The sequence below is a fragment of the Primulina tabacum genome, chromosome 16 (assembly GCF_025594145.1).
Source record: "Primulina tabacum isolate GXHZ01 chromosome 16, ASM2559414v2, whole genome shotgun sequence".
NCBI classification, from domain to species: domain Eukaryota; kingdom Viridiplantae; phylum Streptophyta; class Magnoliopsida; order Lamiales; family Gesneriaceae; genus Primulina; species Primulina tabacum.
In genome coordinates this window covers 3,140,865-3,156,791 of record NC_134565.1, presented here as the reverse complement: position 1 = coordinate 3,156,791, position 15,927 = coordinate 3,140,865, and the positions used below count along the sequence as shown (strand labels likewise).

General features: G+C 33.7%; 2 protein-coding genes and 1 long non-coding RNA gene across 3 annotated transcripts; 2 read left to right on the top strand and 1 right to left on the bottom strand.

The window, feature by feature from the left end:
• The first annotated feature begins 290 nt into the window (after nt 1-290).
• Nucleotides 291-2,955, top strand: LOC142528262 (protein FAR1-RELATED SEQUENCE 5-like). The gene is made up of 3 exons (XM_075633313.1): nt 291-2,417; nt 2,498-2,623; nt 2,704-2,955. The coding sequence occupies exons 1-3, from the start codon at nt 291-293 to the stop codon at nt 2,860-2,862; spliced, it is 2,412 nt and encodes an 803-aa protein (XP_075489428.1). The 3' UTR covers nt 2,863-2,955.
• Nucleotides 2,956-4,240: 1,285 nt separating this feature from the next.
• Nucleotides 4,241-7,063, bottom strand: LOC142529598 (putative late blight resistance protein homolog R1A-10). The gene has a single exon (XM_075635165.1). The coding sequence runs from the start codon at nt 7,003-7,005 to the stop codon at nt 5,497-5,499; it is 1,509 nt and encodes a 502-aa protein (XP_075491280.1). The 5' UTR covers nt 7,006-7,063; the 3' UTR covers nt 4,241-5,496.
• A 4,974-nt stretch (nt 7,064-12,037) lies between these two features.
• Nucleotides 12,038-15,043, top strand: LOC142530204 (uncharacterized). Its single transcript, XR_012816061.1, has 2 exons — nt 12,038-12,162; nt 12,455-15,043. It is a non-coding gene; the product is annotated as an uncharacterized LOC142530204 (long non-coding RNA).
• The last annotated feature ends 884 nt before the right edge of the window (nt 15,044-15,927 follow it).

Here is a 15,927-nt window from a genome sequence, read left to right as displayed (position 1 = left end):
AATAAAATATACCGAAGAACAAGATAATTATCATACATCCCATTATAATATCTTCCCATTATATTTGGCTCCTTCTCCTTGCATTTACAGGACCCATATCCGACGAAGCTCTCTAATGTCTGACCCAGGGTAATTGAATATCTCACATCTCATTTATGCTACATTTTTACATATTTAAATTGGAAATAATAACATAAATAAAAAAAAAGAGTTTGTTTAACCATCTGCAACCATCATTTATTAAAGAATATACCATCATTTATTAAAGAATATTTATAAGAATTTGATGCATGTTTTGTGTAGGTGCTTTAAATTCAGAAGATGGTGTTTTGGTGAATGTTGCACCTTTGTTTGCAGAAAAAAGTGAGACTGAGCCCAAGGTTGGAATGAAATTTAAAAGTGAGAATGAATTTTTTGAATTTTACAAGAAGTATGCATATCATGTTGGTTTTCCAGTTAGAAAAAGAACTTCACAGAAAAATAACGAAGGGGTTGTTACGTATGTTGCATTCACATGTAGCCGAGAAGGTCGTAAAAGTAGTAATACAAGCACTACACTGAAGCCCCAACCAACAAGTCAAACTGGTTGTAAAGCTAGGTTGTCAGCTTGTTCAGATACTGCAGGAGTATGGAGCATTACCGGTGTTCATCTCGAGCACAATCACCAAACTAGTCCATCCAAATCCAGAGTATTTCGATGCTATCGTCAATTGGATGTTCACGTGAAACGACAACTAGAGGTGAATGATATAGCAGGTATTCCTCTCCATAAAAGTTATAACTCAGTTGTCGTTGAAGCAGGTGGATATGAGAAGATGACTTTCATTGAAAAAGATTGTCGAAATTATATTGATAAGGTCAGAAAATTAAGACTTGGAGAAGGAGATGCAGCTGCTATTCAAGCTTATTTCTCCAAAATGCAGTCATTTTCTCCTGGTTTTTTCTTTAGCTTTGATTTGGATGATGAGGGTCGATTAAAAAATGTATTTTGGGCAGATAATAGATGTAGACAAGCTTATAAGGAATTTGGAGATGTAGTAACTTTTGATACAACATACTTAACTAACAAGTACGACATGCCATTTGCTCCTTTCGTCGGTGTAAATCATCATGGACACTCGACACTACTTGGGTGTGGTCTACTTTCTAATGAAGATACAGAGACATTTGTCTGGTTGTTTAGGATATGGCTAGAGTGCATGGAATTTGAAGCACCTCAAGGGATAATCACTGATCAAGACAGGGCAATTCAGAATGCCATAGAAGTTGTATTTCCTAAATCAAAACATAGGTGGTGTTTATGGCATATACTTAAGAAATTACCTGAAAAATTTGGATATCATTGTCAAAAGGCTTCCAGACTCTCGTCTGTACATAAATTGGTATATGAATCACAAAGTTCAGATGAGTTCGAACATGGTTGGTTTTCTATGCTTGATATGTATGAATTGAAAAATAATGATTGGTTGATCGGGCTTTTTAGAGAGAGAAGTCGTTGGGTTCCATGTTTTCTCAAAACATCATTTTGGGCCGGAATGTCAACAACCCAACGGAGTGAGGGTATGAATGCTTTTTTTGACGGGTATGTCCATTCAAAAACATCTTTAAAACAGTTTGTGGAGCAATATGAGCGAGCTCTGAGGAGTAAAATTGAGAAAGAGTTTCAAGCCGATTTTAAATCCTTCTCCCAGATGGTCCCTTGTGTTACTCGATTTGATTTGGAGAGGCAATTTCAAAGTGCTTTTACAATTGTAAAATTTAAAGAATTTCAACAAGAATTGACAGGAAAGATGTATTGTGACATTGAATCTAGTGATGAGGGGTCTTTCAGTACGAGATATGTTGTTACAGAAGATTTTACAGTACATGAGAGAGTTAAGGAAAAAAAGTTTGAAATTATTTTTGAGAGAGATAAATGCACATTTTCTTGTAGTTGTCATTTATTTGAGTTCAGGGGAATAATTTGTAGGCATGCTATTGCAGTTTTAATCCGTAACAAATTGTCGGCAGTTCCTGAGCAATATATACTTCGACGTTGGAGGAAAGATGTGAGTAGATTGTATATGAGAGTGAAGATCAATTATAATGGATGGATAACTACTCCTGGTCAACTAAATTATGAGAAGTTGTGCAAAGCATTTACAGATGTTGCAGATTTGGCTGCAGATAATGATGATGAAACTCAAAAGCTTCTCGAGTGGATTGAAACTAAAGCAAGTGATCTTGCTATATCAAAGTTGGGATCAGGTTGTGGTCGTAATTTGATATCACAACTGAGCATGCAAGTAGATCATGTTGATGATGCAACCCAAGTTTCTACTTGCAAAGTTCTTGACCCAAAGTACACTAAAACAAAAGGAGCCCCTAAGAAGCTTCGAAAGAAAGGTCCATTGGAGAAGTCTTCTAAGAAATCGAAGGTACGATATATTCATAATACTTCTTTAATTAAGTCGCATCAATAACTTGCATTCTATTCATACATATGTTGTTTTTGTAGGTATCAATGATATCAAGCAAAGAAAAAAATTCTCAACCAAAAAAAATTCAATCCAGTAATGTGTTTATACAACCACCTGATCAAAATGCTGTGATGACTCCGCTCTCTTTCTCACAACAATTAATGGTACGATATTATATTTTTCATGTTTCATTTTGCTAATCACTCACATATGTTTGTTTCTTATATTTGCATAATAATTATAGGGTGTTCATCACCATCCTTGGAATATCGATTACGGAGTACATTTAGTATCCAACTACGGAGGTGATCGAGCATCGACAACACCATGCTCGTCAAGATGGAGTTCGAATGATGATGAAGTGATCGGATCTATGGGTGTAATAAATTATGAAGCAAGTTAATTGGACATGCAATTAGATGTACTTGAATTTAGATTATTTTTTACAAGTTAGAAGACTCTGGATTTGAAATGAATATGAAATTTCATATTTCTTCAACGCAATTTAATGTGTTATGGTTTTTATGTTCATTTCATGGAAACTCTATTAGTACGTTGTATGTTTTCATTAAGAGATCATAATAATTTATTATTGTAGTTACAATCATTAATTTTTTTAATTTTAAAAATCATTACTATTAATTTTTTATATGATTTATTAAATATTGAAAAATATAATATTTATCAAAATATATTTTTTTTAAAAAATTGTATGATAAATCTCAGGACTTGCATTAAAAAACAATTTAATATTATTGATAGGAGAAGAGATAATGAATGGAATGTGTAGTCTATCAATTTAGGATGAGGGTTTAATTGTAATTTAATAATTAATTAATAATTACATGTAAGCCTCTATGTAACCCATTATGTACACATAGCATTACCCTAAAAAATATTACCATAACACATTATTAAAAAAGAAAACAAATAAAAGCTCGTTTGAGCTCGTTTAATGAGACTCGTTAAGATAAACAAATCAAACTCAAGCTTTACAGTATTTGGCCCGTTAGCTCGTGAACATGTTCGTTGGTAAGTTCATGAGTAATCTTTTAGATGAAAAAATAATAGTTTTGATCGATATTTGATTTATTGATTTTGCATATTATTTATGAAATATATAGAAAAATCTATTAAATTTATTTATTATAATAAATTTACAAATTTTAATAAGAATAATATATTTTTTTTAAAATATATAATTTACTTTTTAATTAATTTAATGAAAATTTAAATATATAATTCATATTTATTAAGCTTGTTTAGGCTCGATAAAAGCTTGAATAAGCTCGTGAATCATGCATATATTCGTTAAATAAAGCTCGAGCTCGACTCGATTATAAACGAACCAAGCTCAAACATTCAAGAGTTCGGCTCGGCTCGACTCGATTACATCCCTAGAAAGAGAGATATAATTTGTCTCGTTCCTGGATGATTTCTCAAAATATATGTTGGAGGTAGAAATCAGATGTTTTCAAGATTTTCAAAGATTTCAATGCGCATGTATTGTCATTGAAAATGTTGAAAATGACTTTTTCTTAAGAATTATGTATCGTTTCGTTTTCATTTCTTAAAAAGTGATTAGAAAATACAGGGAAAATAATTTTATGGCATGAAAATGTGACATGGATAATTTTTCTAGTGTATCTCAACTTTAGAATTCTGTAGGTCGCAAGCACTAACTTTTATTTGTACTCTCAATTCAGTTTCATTTAAATTCATAAAAGTGCATAGATATATTTGGAAGAGATTTGTTACAATCGTATTCATAAGCGACATCGTCCCAAACTTTGTATTATATTGTCAAGTGAAACGGGCAAACACTCAGCGTCCCAATATTTGCTTGGGATAATTGTCGAACAAAAAACTTTCATCGAAACAAATACAGAATCTTACAATATTCTCGCTTGCATAATAATTGTTCAAAACAAAACAATCTATCCACGGGAATTATTTACACGAACACGAAAAGTATAGTTTCCATTTTCATGTTGCAGCCTCCGAATTTGCATCGCTGAGTTCACCAGTGGTTTCTTACAATCCTGCAACTCGATGTATTGAAGCGTATCTATTTCTCCTATGCCACTAGGAATCTCATCAATCCTCTCCACATTAACGAGAATCAAGCTTTCAAGACATGGAAAGTGCTCTTTTTCCATTTCCCACTTCACCAAATAATCTAAGGAAGAACGAAAATACTTGAGTCGAAGAAATTGACCTTCCACTGGTTTCCACTCATAAAATTTAGTGCCTATAATTTGCGTCATCTCGAGCACTTGAAGATTCGGGAGTGACCCAATTATGGTCATATTTTCCCAAGGAAAAAGGACTCTGTATAAAGATAACTTCTTCAGACCGATTGGAAAAGCATGGTTCCATGTCATTGAGGTATCATGCAAGAAGATATGCACAGATATTCGCAAGTCCTCCAGGTTTTTTAAATGGAAAAGGTTTTCGAAATTAAAATATTCCCAATTATGATTCTCCATATAATATACGACAGCCAATTTCTTCAGATTCACCAGTATTTTGATGATCTCTTCATCAAATATAAAATCGATCGCTGTCTCAATGGTTTGTAGATCACTTTCGTGAACAATTCCTATGTCATATGAGTAGGATAAACGTAAAGGCCGGGTTTCCCAAATCAGATGCCTTAACTTGGGCATCTTTAAAATTTCATATGGTACTTGCAGTAGACTGTCTCGTCCGAAGAAGTCAGTTACACGAACAACTATAGTTTCGAGATGGGGATGCTTTGATACTGAGACTGGAAATCCATCGGGAATTGATAAATGACCCAAGGCAAAAGCAAGGTACCTTAAATTGACGAATGTTACATATGACAATCCCAGCCAAGTTACTTGGGGTGCATTCAAGACACCGACGTGCCTAGACCTTAGATCTATACTTGGCCTCTGATATTTCTCGAAGAAAAGTAGAACCGAACGCACGCTCGAATCTAGGATTTTCCATTCTTGAAAATTCTCCGTGCAATGAATTCTGAGGCGGCGATACGGATTCTCTATGATTTCTGTCATGGAATTGGGTTTGGATGAGACAACATGAAGAAACCCTCTTCTTCAGCTTTTGTTATGCAAATCTCCCTCAACATATCATGGATTCCCACAGTTTCGAGTTTCCCGTCAGGCCCTTTCTTGCTCACTAAGAGCAAACTTCTGTTCACCAGATCCTCCAAATAACGTTCCCCCACATCTTCCAACCATTTGAACTGATCGTTTGGTTTCAGAAATCCCTCAGCAACCCACAACTTCATTAGCTTAGAAACATCAATTTCATAATCTTCAGGAAAAGCTGCTATGTATAGGAAGCATGGTTTTAGTCGAAGAGGTAACCGATCGTAACTAAAACACAGTATCTTTGAGCACTGAAGGCCAATTGTAGGCTCTTTAGAACTTATATTTTCTGAAACATTTTCCCACACTTCTTCTCTCATCACGTTGCCTGAAGAAAGGATTAGTCCTGCAACCACCACGATGATGAGTGGGAGTCCCCTACAATTTTCCGCAATCTTCTTCCCGATTTTCACCAGTTGGAGAGGACAAGACTGTTGTTCGAAAACACTTTCTTGAAGTAATTCCCAACTTTGACCATTATTTAAACAGTTCATTTGGTGAACAGGAGCATCTGAAGATCTCGCATGAGAAGCCACATCTAATAGCCTGGTGGTTAACAAGATTCGACTTCCACTACCATCATCTGGGAATGTCATCTTGAAATCATCCCATGCCTTGGTACTCCATATATCATCAATCACAATGAGATATCGCCTGCCAAAGAGACTTTGATACACTAGTTTTTCCAGTTCTGCTTCGTTTTCATTAGATTGTTCATTCTCGAGGGACTTCAAAAGCCCTGAAAGAACCTCTCTCCTTTGATACTCTTGTGACACAGTGATCAATGCGCATTTGTCGAAGTATTGAGAAAAGATTGAATTGTCGTATGCTTTTCTAGCCAGAGTCGTCTTCCCGATACCCCCCATCCCAACAACTGGGATAATTTGGAGTTTAGCAGAGTCTTCGTATAACCGTTCTTTGATAGCGAGCAAGTCATCATCAAATCCCACTACCACTTTTCTGGCAGTGGCTTGGACCGTGGATGAACGATCAACAGGAAAAGAATAAGATACAGATCGCCTATCTTTTGCCGTGTCAGTACCGTTGTTCATCTTCATCGTCTCTTCCCAAATAAAACCAATCCTTTCAGACGCCATGGTTAAGTCTCGATCCAAGTTCAAATGAGCCTCTTCAGACCTCCCATCATCATCAATAGTTGACACCGAACATTGATACGAATCCATGAAATCTTGAGCTTCACATGCAGCTTCTCTAATCCCATTTCCCTCACGACCAAGTGTTTCTTGATACTTATCTGAATAATCTTCAAGGAAAGCAATGATGAAATCAACTTTTTCCTTGAGAGAAACATTTTTTTCTTTGTGAAGAGGATCGATATACTTGTCCATATCCAAAATCTCTCGTAATGATCGAGCAACAGCAAGAAGCGCAGCATAAGCAGCAGCCATGGGAGGAGACAAAAATGGAGGGGCTCAGTATAAGTTCATGTCAGTCATAGTTGGCTGCTTATTTAATTAATAATTATTTAGCTTGTAAAAAACAGCTGGTAGCCTTTCCCTTTCATTAACAATTAATTTCTGATAAAAGATCATTATGAAATTAATATTTTATACGACAACTTTTTGTATATTCTATTTTAAAATTATTTATTTTCAACTTATTTTGATCATGTCCATTTGCACCAAAATTATAAATTAAATTGTAGGCCCGAATTGCCAAAATTACAAATTTATTAAATTGTCTATTAAAAATATTACAAATTCAAATAAAGTTTTAATCAATTTCACAGCCAAATCAATAAATAAAATAAGGCGGCTTAAGTGGGAAGATGGTAAAATTCTTTACTCAAGAATTAGACACTTAGTGATAAATGTATTTACTACGTGATAAATGTATTTATATCAAAAGCACACCTGAAACATATGTGATAGTATGCTTGTACGTTAATGATATATTAATTATGGAAAGAAATATTAATATCATCAAGATTATTAAGAAGATGTTTAAAAAAACCTAGATACGAAAGATATGGGAGAAGTAGACGTCATTTTGGGAATAAAAGTCACAAAACATAGGAAGGACGTGTTTTGTCGCAATCTCACTATGTTGAGAAAATATTGGAAAAAGATAATGCGAATGATATGTCCTTGATGAAAACACCTGTAGATCCAAGTTTGCATCTTTCCAAAAATAAAAGTGAACCCATATCTCAATTAGAGTATTCAAAGACAAGGGTAGTCTGATGTATCTCATCAACTGCACTCGTCCAGATATTACATAGTATGTCAACAAACTCGTAAGATTTAAAAGTAATCCTAGTAATGATCATTGGAAGGCATTAATAAGGGTACTTAAATATTTAAGATACACCTTAAATTATGGATTACAATATACGAGACATCTCGCGGTCCTAGAAGGTTATAATGACGCAAATTGGATATCTGACACAAATGTTTCGAAATCCACAAGTGGTTACATATTTACCATTGGTGGTGAAGCTATATCATGAAAGTCTTCTAAGCAAACTTGCATTGCTCGATCCACAATGGAATCGGAATTTATAGCTTTAGATAAAGCTAGAGAAGAAGCCGAGTGGCTTCGAAATTTCTTAGAAGAAATCTCATGTTGGAATAAGCCAGTGTCCTCAATAATAATTCATTGTGAGAGTCAATCAGCAATTGGAAGGGCAAAAACACTATATATAATGATAAGTCTCGACACATCCGTCGTAAACATAATATCATACGACAATTGATCTCTAATGGCATTATCTCCATTGATTATGTAAAATCAATGGAGAATCTCGCGTATCCATTTACAAAATGTATGCCGAGAGATCAAATGAATTGTCTATCAAGAGGAATGGAATTAAAACCCCAATATTAAATCTTGTAGTGGATACCCAACCTAGTTGACTAGAGATCCCAAGATCTAGGTTCAAAAGGGACAACTAAATTACCAGATTTGTAGAAACACCTGGAGAACTCTCCTATGTATTCCTATGATAAGAAATGTTGCCCACAAAAGGGTATGAGGCTAGGTTTTACCTTTAATGATTCCTAAGATATACTAATACGTATGTTGGAGTACAGTGGGATACTCTCCTAGGAGATCACCGACGTAAGTGCGAAGTGTGGCCGCTTCAAATATGAAAAGCACTTGCGAAACCAAGCAGTGTCCATGGAAGAAATGGACCAAACAGTGAGAACATAATGAAATGTTAGAAGTGTTATTGTGTGCATATAATTGTCTTGGTTTACACAAAACGGCGAATAGTTTAAGGCATCACGTCTACTAATTGCCAAGTAAATCCGATTATATCTTACTAAGGAAGGTTCAAAGCCAAAAGCTACCTATCCCGATGCAATAATCTTTCACTGGAACGCTATTTGTCGAGTCAATTTAGTCACATTCATTAATTTTCATTCATGTGGGGGATTGTTAAAAAAATTAGTTTTGTACTAATTTAGAATCGATAAAATAATTTGAACGAGTTACGTGACAAACAAAATCACTTCTCGATTACTAATTCGAGTGAATGAGAAATTAATTGAGTTCAAATTTTATCGAGTGAAAAGATTGAATCGAAATGATTATATATATATATTCGAAAATAATGATGTTGGCACCTCAATTAACTTGGCCGAAGAGGTGCCATGATTTGATCCAAACAATGTGTCATCTTATTAGTAAAATGGTGCATTATTTCATGAAGAGGCATGTTTTTTGATTCAAAAAACTTTTCATCTTCTATAAACAAGACCTCACTCATTTTTATTTATGGCATCAATTCTCTTCTTTTCCTTTCTTTCTATATTTAATTCTATATGCGAATTTTTTTTTAATCATTAGCACTTAAAGTTCAAATTTTCAAGATATAAAATCTTGAGTTTGAATTTTCTAAACTTATACGCTTACCTTCGAACTTTGGAATTAAATTCGAGAGTTGTCTTCTAATTTTGAGTTTTTTAAGCATTTGCGTTTAAATCCAAGTTTTGCAAGATTTAGATTCTTGGAATTTTTAAGTTTAACGCTTAGAATTTGAAATTAGAAAGTTTGCATAACATATTGATAGCGTTATAAACATCTCAAGTTTGCGTGGTTTTAACATTTGTAGTGCTACTATTTTGAAGTCGTAGTCGTTGTATCTTCGGAAACGAATTGCCAACAACCGTGAGCACCGAGGTGGGGCTATATCGTTTTAAGGAAAAAGAGTCAAACTCTTGCCTCGACTATTTTCTCATAGCCATTTGATTCACCTATTTCTATCCCGAGATTTCCCAAGACAAATAAAAGTATACCAACCAACAAAAATCAAGAACCCCGAGTCGATTGTTAGGATAAATGTAGTGTCATTTCACACCTTCTCTCCATAGTTGAATAGCATAATGCAACAACATCATTTTTCGTATGTATTTGAAAATACTAGAAAAGTGCACGTGCGTTGCACGTGGAAACGATTTTATCTGAGATAAAATTAGTTGATATAATAAATAAAAATGAAAATTATATTTTTTATAAATTCATATTAATTACATATATGAAATTTACATGTTTTCACATGTTTATTTTAAATAATTTACTTTTCGTTATATAATTTTTTTGTTATTTCTGTGTACATGTCGAGTTTTAATAACAAGTACGGATATCGTCCGATAAAACTTGATATACTACAAATCTACAATAAAAACAATTCTTTAATTAACTTGAACAAAAACTTGAATAAATTAATAAAATAAATTGAAATTAAAATAAAAGGATTAAACAAACACAATTTAAATAATTTAAATTAAAATTAATAAACGACTGTTCGAATATCGGTTAATGTACATATCAATTCTTAAGCAATGCTTTTGAAGGAATTCATTATTTTATCAATATACTATGTCAAATTATATTTAACTAATTCAACAACATACAATAACCAAGTGTCTTTTTGTTATTTAATAATTGCAATTGCAACAATGAATGGTGGATTTCTCTAGCTTTCGTTTTTTAGTCTATGACTATCAGCATGTACTCAATCTCATATATTGTTAGGACCGGCTAGATGTTTAGAGGGGGTGAATGAATGAATACCCTATTAAAACTTCGGTATGATTGGTTTGAGCTAACAAAATACATTCGCTTTATCTCAACTAAGTTGTCAGTTGAGTTACAAGTCAGCAAGATAAAATATATGTACAGAAAAAGAATTGTGTTCAAAGTTGAACCAAATGGATACTAACACGATAATCGGTAGATGCAGTTATCCCAATGCCAAAAAATTTCATGATGTTCAGTAGTTTTTCGTTGATGAAAATATTGTTAGACAACCAATTCAAGCTGATTTTGATGGAGAAAATGGAGGAGAAATGCATATCCTTTGGAGAATGCATAATCTATAGAGTACAAGCAACAGCGAGAAGCGCAGCATAAGCAGCAGCCATGGGAGGAGACAAAAATGGAGGCGCTCAGTATAAGTTCATGTCAGTCATAGTTGGCTGCTTATTTATTTAACAATTATTTAGCTTGTCAGAAACAGCTGGTAGCCTTTCCCCTTTCGTTAACAATTAATTTCTGATAAAAGATCATTATAATTTTAGGGACAGCTCATGGATACGATGAAATTAATTTTTTATCCGACAACTTTTTGTAAATTCTATTTTAAAATTATTTATTTTCAACTTATTTTGATCATGTCCATTTGCACCAAAATTATAAATTAAATTGTAGGCCCGAATTGCCAAAATTACAAATTTATCAAATTGTCTATTAAAAATATTGCAAATTCAAATAATGTTTTAAATCAGGGCAGCCAAGAAAGGCGGCTTAAGTGGGAAGAGGGTAAAATTCTTTACTCAACAATTAGATACTTAGAAACTATAAATTGCACACATGAAGGTCCCTGGATCAAGAAATAGCCGACATAACGAAAAATCAAGGTACATTATGATGATAACTGACTATTGATGTAAGAAACATCGCCTAGTTTGCATATAATTACTTGCTTATCGTAAGAGGAGTGCGCTTACGAGTTCCGAGACCGAGACTTGACGAACTTCTTTCAAACTCTGAATAATTTCACTGCCGGAGACGTTTCATGATGGCGGGACTCATATACGTGTAGCGCTGGGCACAATTGGCGGGACAAGTAGATTCACTAGAGCTGAACTTGCTTCCACCAGCACGCAGATGTAAGCTTGCCAATCATTTGACTAACCATAGCCTTTTCTTTTTCTTGCTGTAAAGATTTATCCATGGAACATATCAAATTTTTACATATGATCAACAAATATCATGAACACAACTCGAAGAAGAAAGTAGCGCATATATGAGTTTGGTAATATCAATAAGCAATTTTAGAATCTACCTAAAAGAACTGATTCAAGAGTGGAAAGCTCTATATCACTAAAAAACTAAATGCAGCAAAATAATCACGAACTAAAATCATATTTTCATTGAGTTTAAGAATCTTGAATGGACCAAACTTACAGTTCCACAGCCCCTCTGTACAAAGATGTGCTACATGCCCATAAATCATACATAATTGAGCAAGCTTCTTCAAACACCATGATAAGTGGACTAGTGACATTAAAGAAGAGATCTAAATACACAAAGTGATAGTTATGTCCAGAGAAAACTATAGCCTATTGAATCTCCAAGGTTTAAAAGGAAAATACAAATATATGTATATATACATTATCACGAAAACAACAAAACGTAACTCAGAAAATAAATAAAGATGTAGTAGACACTGACAACAGAATGTCGACCAAACAAATATAAATATGCACACAATTGCCAGGGGTGAGAGAAACTGAACAAAATGAGGCAAAAACATATTTGTTAAAAGCGTGCACTTCGTGCACTTAAGCGAGAAGCATCATGAAGTGAGCGCTTCAATGCGCTTGAAAGAAAAGCGTCCGAAAATAATTTTTAAAAAACACGTGCTGCTGAATAAATATAAATAAATAAAAGCCCTGATGCGATTGATTTCTGGGCTGCTCTCCTGCCTCTGCTCTCTGCCTCACCACCTCCCATCTGACCTCGCCGTCGCTTTGTCTGCCTCTCTGCCTAAGTTATCGATTGGTAAGCATTCCTCTTCTTTTATATTTAATGTTTTAGAAGATTAGAATGAATTTCTTCTTTAGTTTTTATAGTTTTGTTTACTTTTTTCAATTTATTGATTGATTATTATGATGTTCAGTTGGTTAATTCTTAAACATGTCAAATACGAATCTACAAATCGAAAGGATATTGTTTGGTTTTATGCTAGACTTTTGGATCCTAAAAATTCAAATATTGTTAGTTGTGTTTTTTGTGGCAAAACAACAAATGACGGGATTTATCGAAATAAGCTACATTTCGTTGGGGACAATAGAAATACGAAAGCTTGTCCGAAATATTCCGAGCAAGTTAAAGAAGAAGTTGGAGAGTTCATGGAGTAAAAAAGTAAATTGAAAATCAAATGAAAGATATTGTTGATTTGGGAGAATATGAGGTTGATATTCTAATAAACAAAAAGGAAAACAGACAATATCCAGTTCAAGCATCCATCTTACAGTCCAAAGTAAAAAGTGTCAGCAAATTGGACCTATTAATCTTTACTTTATGAAAGATGTCGATGAAATTTCCAAGCAAAGACGTTCAAATTATAAAAGCTTATTTTATGAAAATAAAAAGAAATTAAGAGACATTGCGGTTTAGAAACTCGCTACACGGATGTATGATGATGGAATTCATATTAATGTCGTTAAATATATTCTTTTGAGGATCGAAATAATGTTATTGGGTGTTATGTATTGGGAACGAAACATCCATCATATCATGAAGTAAAGGTTAAATATGGGTGCACGATCATGAGATGGGTGGATGGATAAAAAGAGTAAGAGTCTAATAAAGTTTTCAGAGGAAGTGTATTTATTGAATCAATTGATGCTTCGGAGTATTCTCACACAAGCGACAAGATGTTTGAGTTACTTTCTAAATTTGTGCTTTGCGTTGGAGAAAAGAATGTGATTCAAACTGTAACAGATAACGCAAGCTGCAATGTCAATGCAGGTAATATTTTAATTTTATGTTGCATTCAATTAAGAATTAGATATTTTCATTTTGTTTGATTAAATTTATTTTGTTTTCTCAGGTCGTCTTTTGGAAAACCGATTTCCACACTTGTAATGGTCTCCCTGTGCAGCTCATTGTTTAGATTTGTTAATCGGGGATATATTCAAAAAAATTTCTCGACTCAGAACATTGCATTAAATATTTACAATAAACCACAAGTATTGACCATGACGAGGGAGTTTGGACAGAAAGACATGGTAAGGACTGCAAAGACACATTTCGCAACTGCTTTTTTGACTTTAAAGCAGTTTCAAGTACAACAAGCGAATTTGAAAAAGATGTTTCTTCTGAAAAGTGAGCAAATAGTCGATTTTCTAAAGAGGCTGTCGGAAAACGTGTAGCAAAAGTGATTTTGATGCTTTCATTTTGGAAAACTATAGTGTATGCTTCAAAAGTTGGCGGCCCTTTGGTGAAAGTATTGCGTCTAGTAGATGTTGAAAAAAAGTCTCGTATGGTCTATAATTACGAGTCAGTGGATAAAGCCAAAGAAGCTATCAGAAAAAAATCGTAGAGTTTTTTAATTAATTAACGACAGATGGACCATTCAACTCCATCGACCTTTGTACGCAGCTGGATATTTCTTGAATCCAGAGTTTTTCAATTAAAACCTGGCATAAAAAATGATACAGAAGTGATAGAGGGTTTGTACAAATGCATATCAAGATTGATGAGAGATGATGATTTACAAGATAAGATTACGACTCAATTGGAAAAATACAAAAAAGCAGAAGAATTTTTGGTTTACCAATGGTTGTCAGGCAAAGAAGTTCAAAGTATCCAGGTAAATAATATATTGTGCAATGGGTTTTTTTTTCCTTGCAAACACTATTTACAAAATACAAACTTTGGATGGTAATAAAATTAATCTTATATGTTTTGTGTTTCAAGCTGATTGGTTGTCTTCTTATAGTGCATCAACACCTGAATTAAAAAACATCTTCAATGAAGATTTTGAATCTCACACGCTCTTTTTCAAGTTGTGAATATAATTGGAGTGTTTCTTAACATGTAAGTTAGAGGTTTTTTATAGACATTAAAATTTATATTATGTATTGAACTTATTATTTTAATTTTTTGACAGATATATTTTTAAAAAAGAAATAGATTATTTCAACGGCGACTAAATGATTTGGTATATATCAAATATAACAGAGCTTTGAGGCAAAGATATGTCATGCGAGAGAAGATCGATCATATTTCGTTGTCAGAAATACATGATGGTAATGAATGGTTGTTGGGAAAATTAGATAACAGTGATAACGATGATAATGATTTTGTCTATGAAGATGAAGATTTGCATTGAACTGATGTAGCACAAGCGGGTGGGTTGGTGAAAGTGCGTACGATTTTCGATCTCGACATATATCTACTTCAAAAGAAGCATCATTATCTGCTTTGGCAAAAAAAAAAAAAAATCTACAGCTCGAACTAATATTGTACATGAATAAGAGATCAAACTATATTATGAAACTAAAGAAGAAGATAACTATGGATACAAATCAAGTGATGGAACTGATGACGGAAATTTGGAAGATGAATATGACGATTATTTGATATTTGATATTTCACCAGACACTTGAGCGCTTTTTTTACGCCTCGCAATTTTGACACTATGGGCAAAAACAAAGACAAAGTGTGCAAGCGAGCAAATGCGCAAATAGTTGGAACAAATCACCAAATCTTTTCTAGGGACACGGGTTTTTAACTCAAGGGCAATTCTAAGGCACGGAACAACTCTACCATCAACATCCCTGAGACAGGGCCAATCTAGACCCAAAAACTGACGAAACTTAAGGACTTCAAATCCACCACGAATCATCAAATAAAAATAAGGCCACCTATTCGCGCATGCAATGGTCTGTCAACTCTATATATTAAAGAATTACATCATTAAAAGAAACACCACATTCCCTCAATAGAAAACATGATCAAAACAAGCATTTGTCTCCTTGGGAAAAAAACAAATAAATAAATGTTCCGGGATTACAGTAGTCAAATTTTCATGGACCTGCTAATTACTACACAGAATTCAACATGTCCTCACAATCTCAATCTGTGACATCAAAGTAAAACTAATAATACCTCATTAGTTTCTCCAAATATAAACAAATACGCAGAAGATTCAATGAAAAAAACTATAAAAAAAAAAAAATAGAAGCCAAACTCAAATTAATCCTCAACAGTTAAAATAAGATATTGCTTCCTAAAAATATTCACATCAAGATTCAATCCACAACACCCAAATGAAACAAACGCACGCATTC

Coding starts and splice junctions, on each gene's coding strand:
- LOC142528262 (XM_075633313.1), top strand. CDS start 291: ATGTTTTGTGTAGGTGCTTTAAATTCAGAAGATGGTGTTTTGGTGAAT. Junction 2,418..2,497: donor AGTCTTCTAAGAAATCGAAG/GTACGATATATT, acceptor TTGTTTTTGTAG/GTATCAATGATATCAAGCAA. Junction 2,624..2,703: donor CTTTCTCACAACAATTAATG/GTACGATATTAT, acceptor TAATAATTATAG/GGTGTTCATCACCATCCTTG.
- LOC142529598 (XM_075635165.1), bottom strand. CDS start 7,005: ATGGCTGCTGCTTATGCTGCGCTTCTTGCTGTTGCTCGATCATTACGA.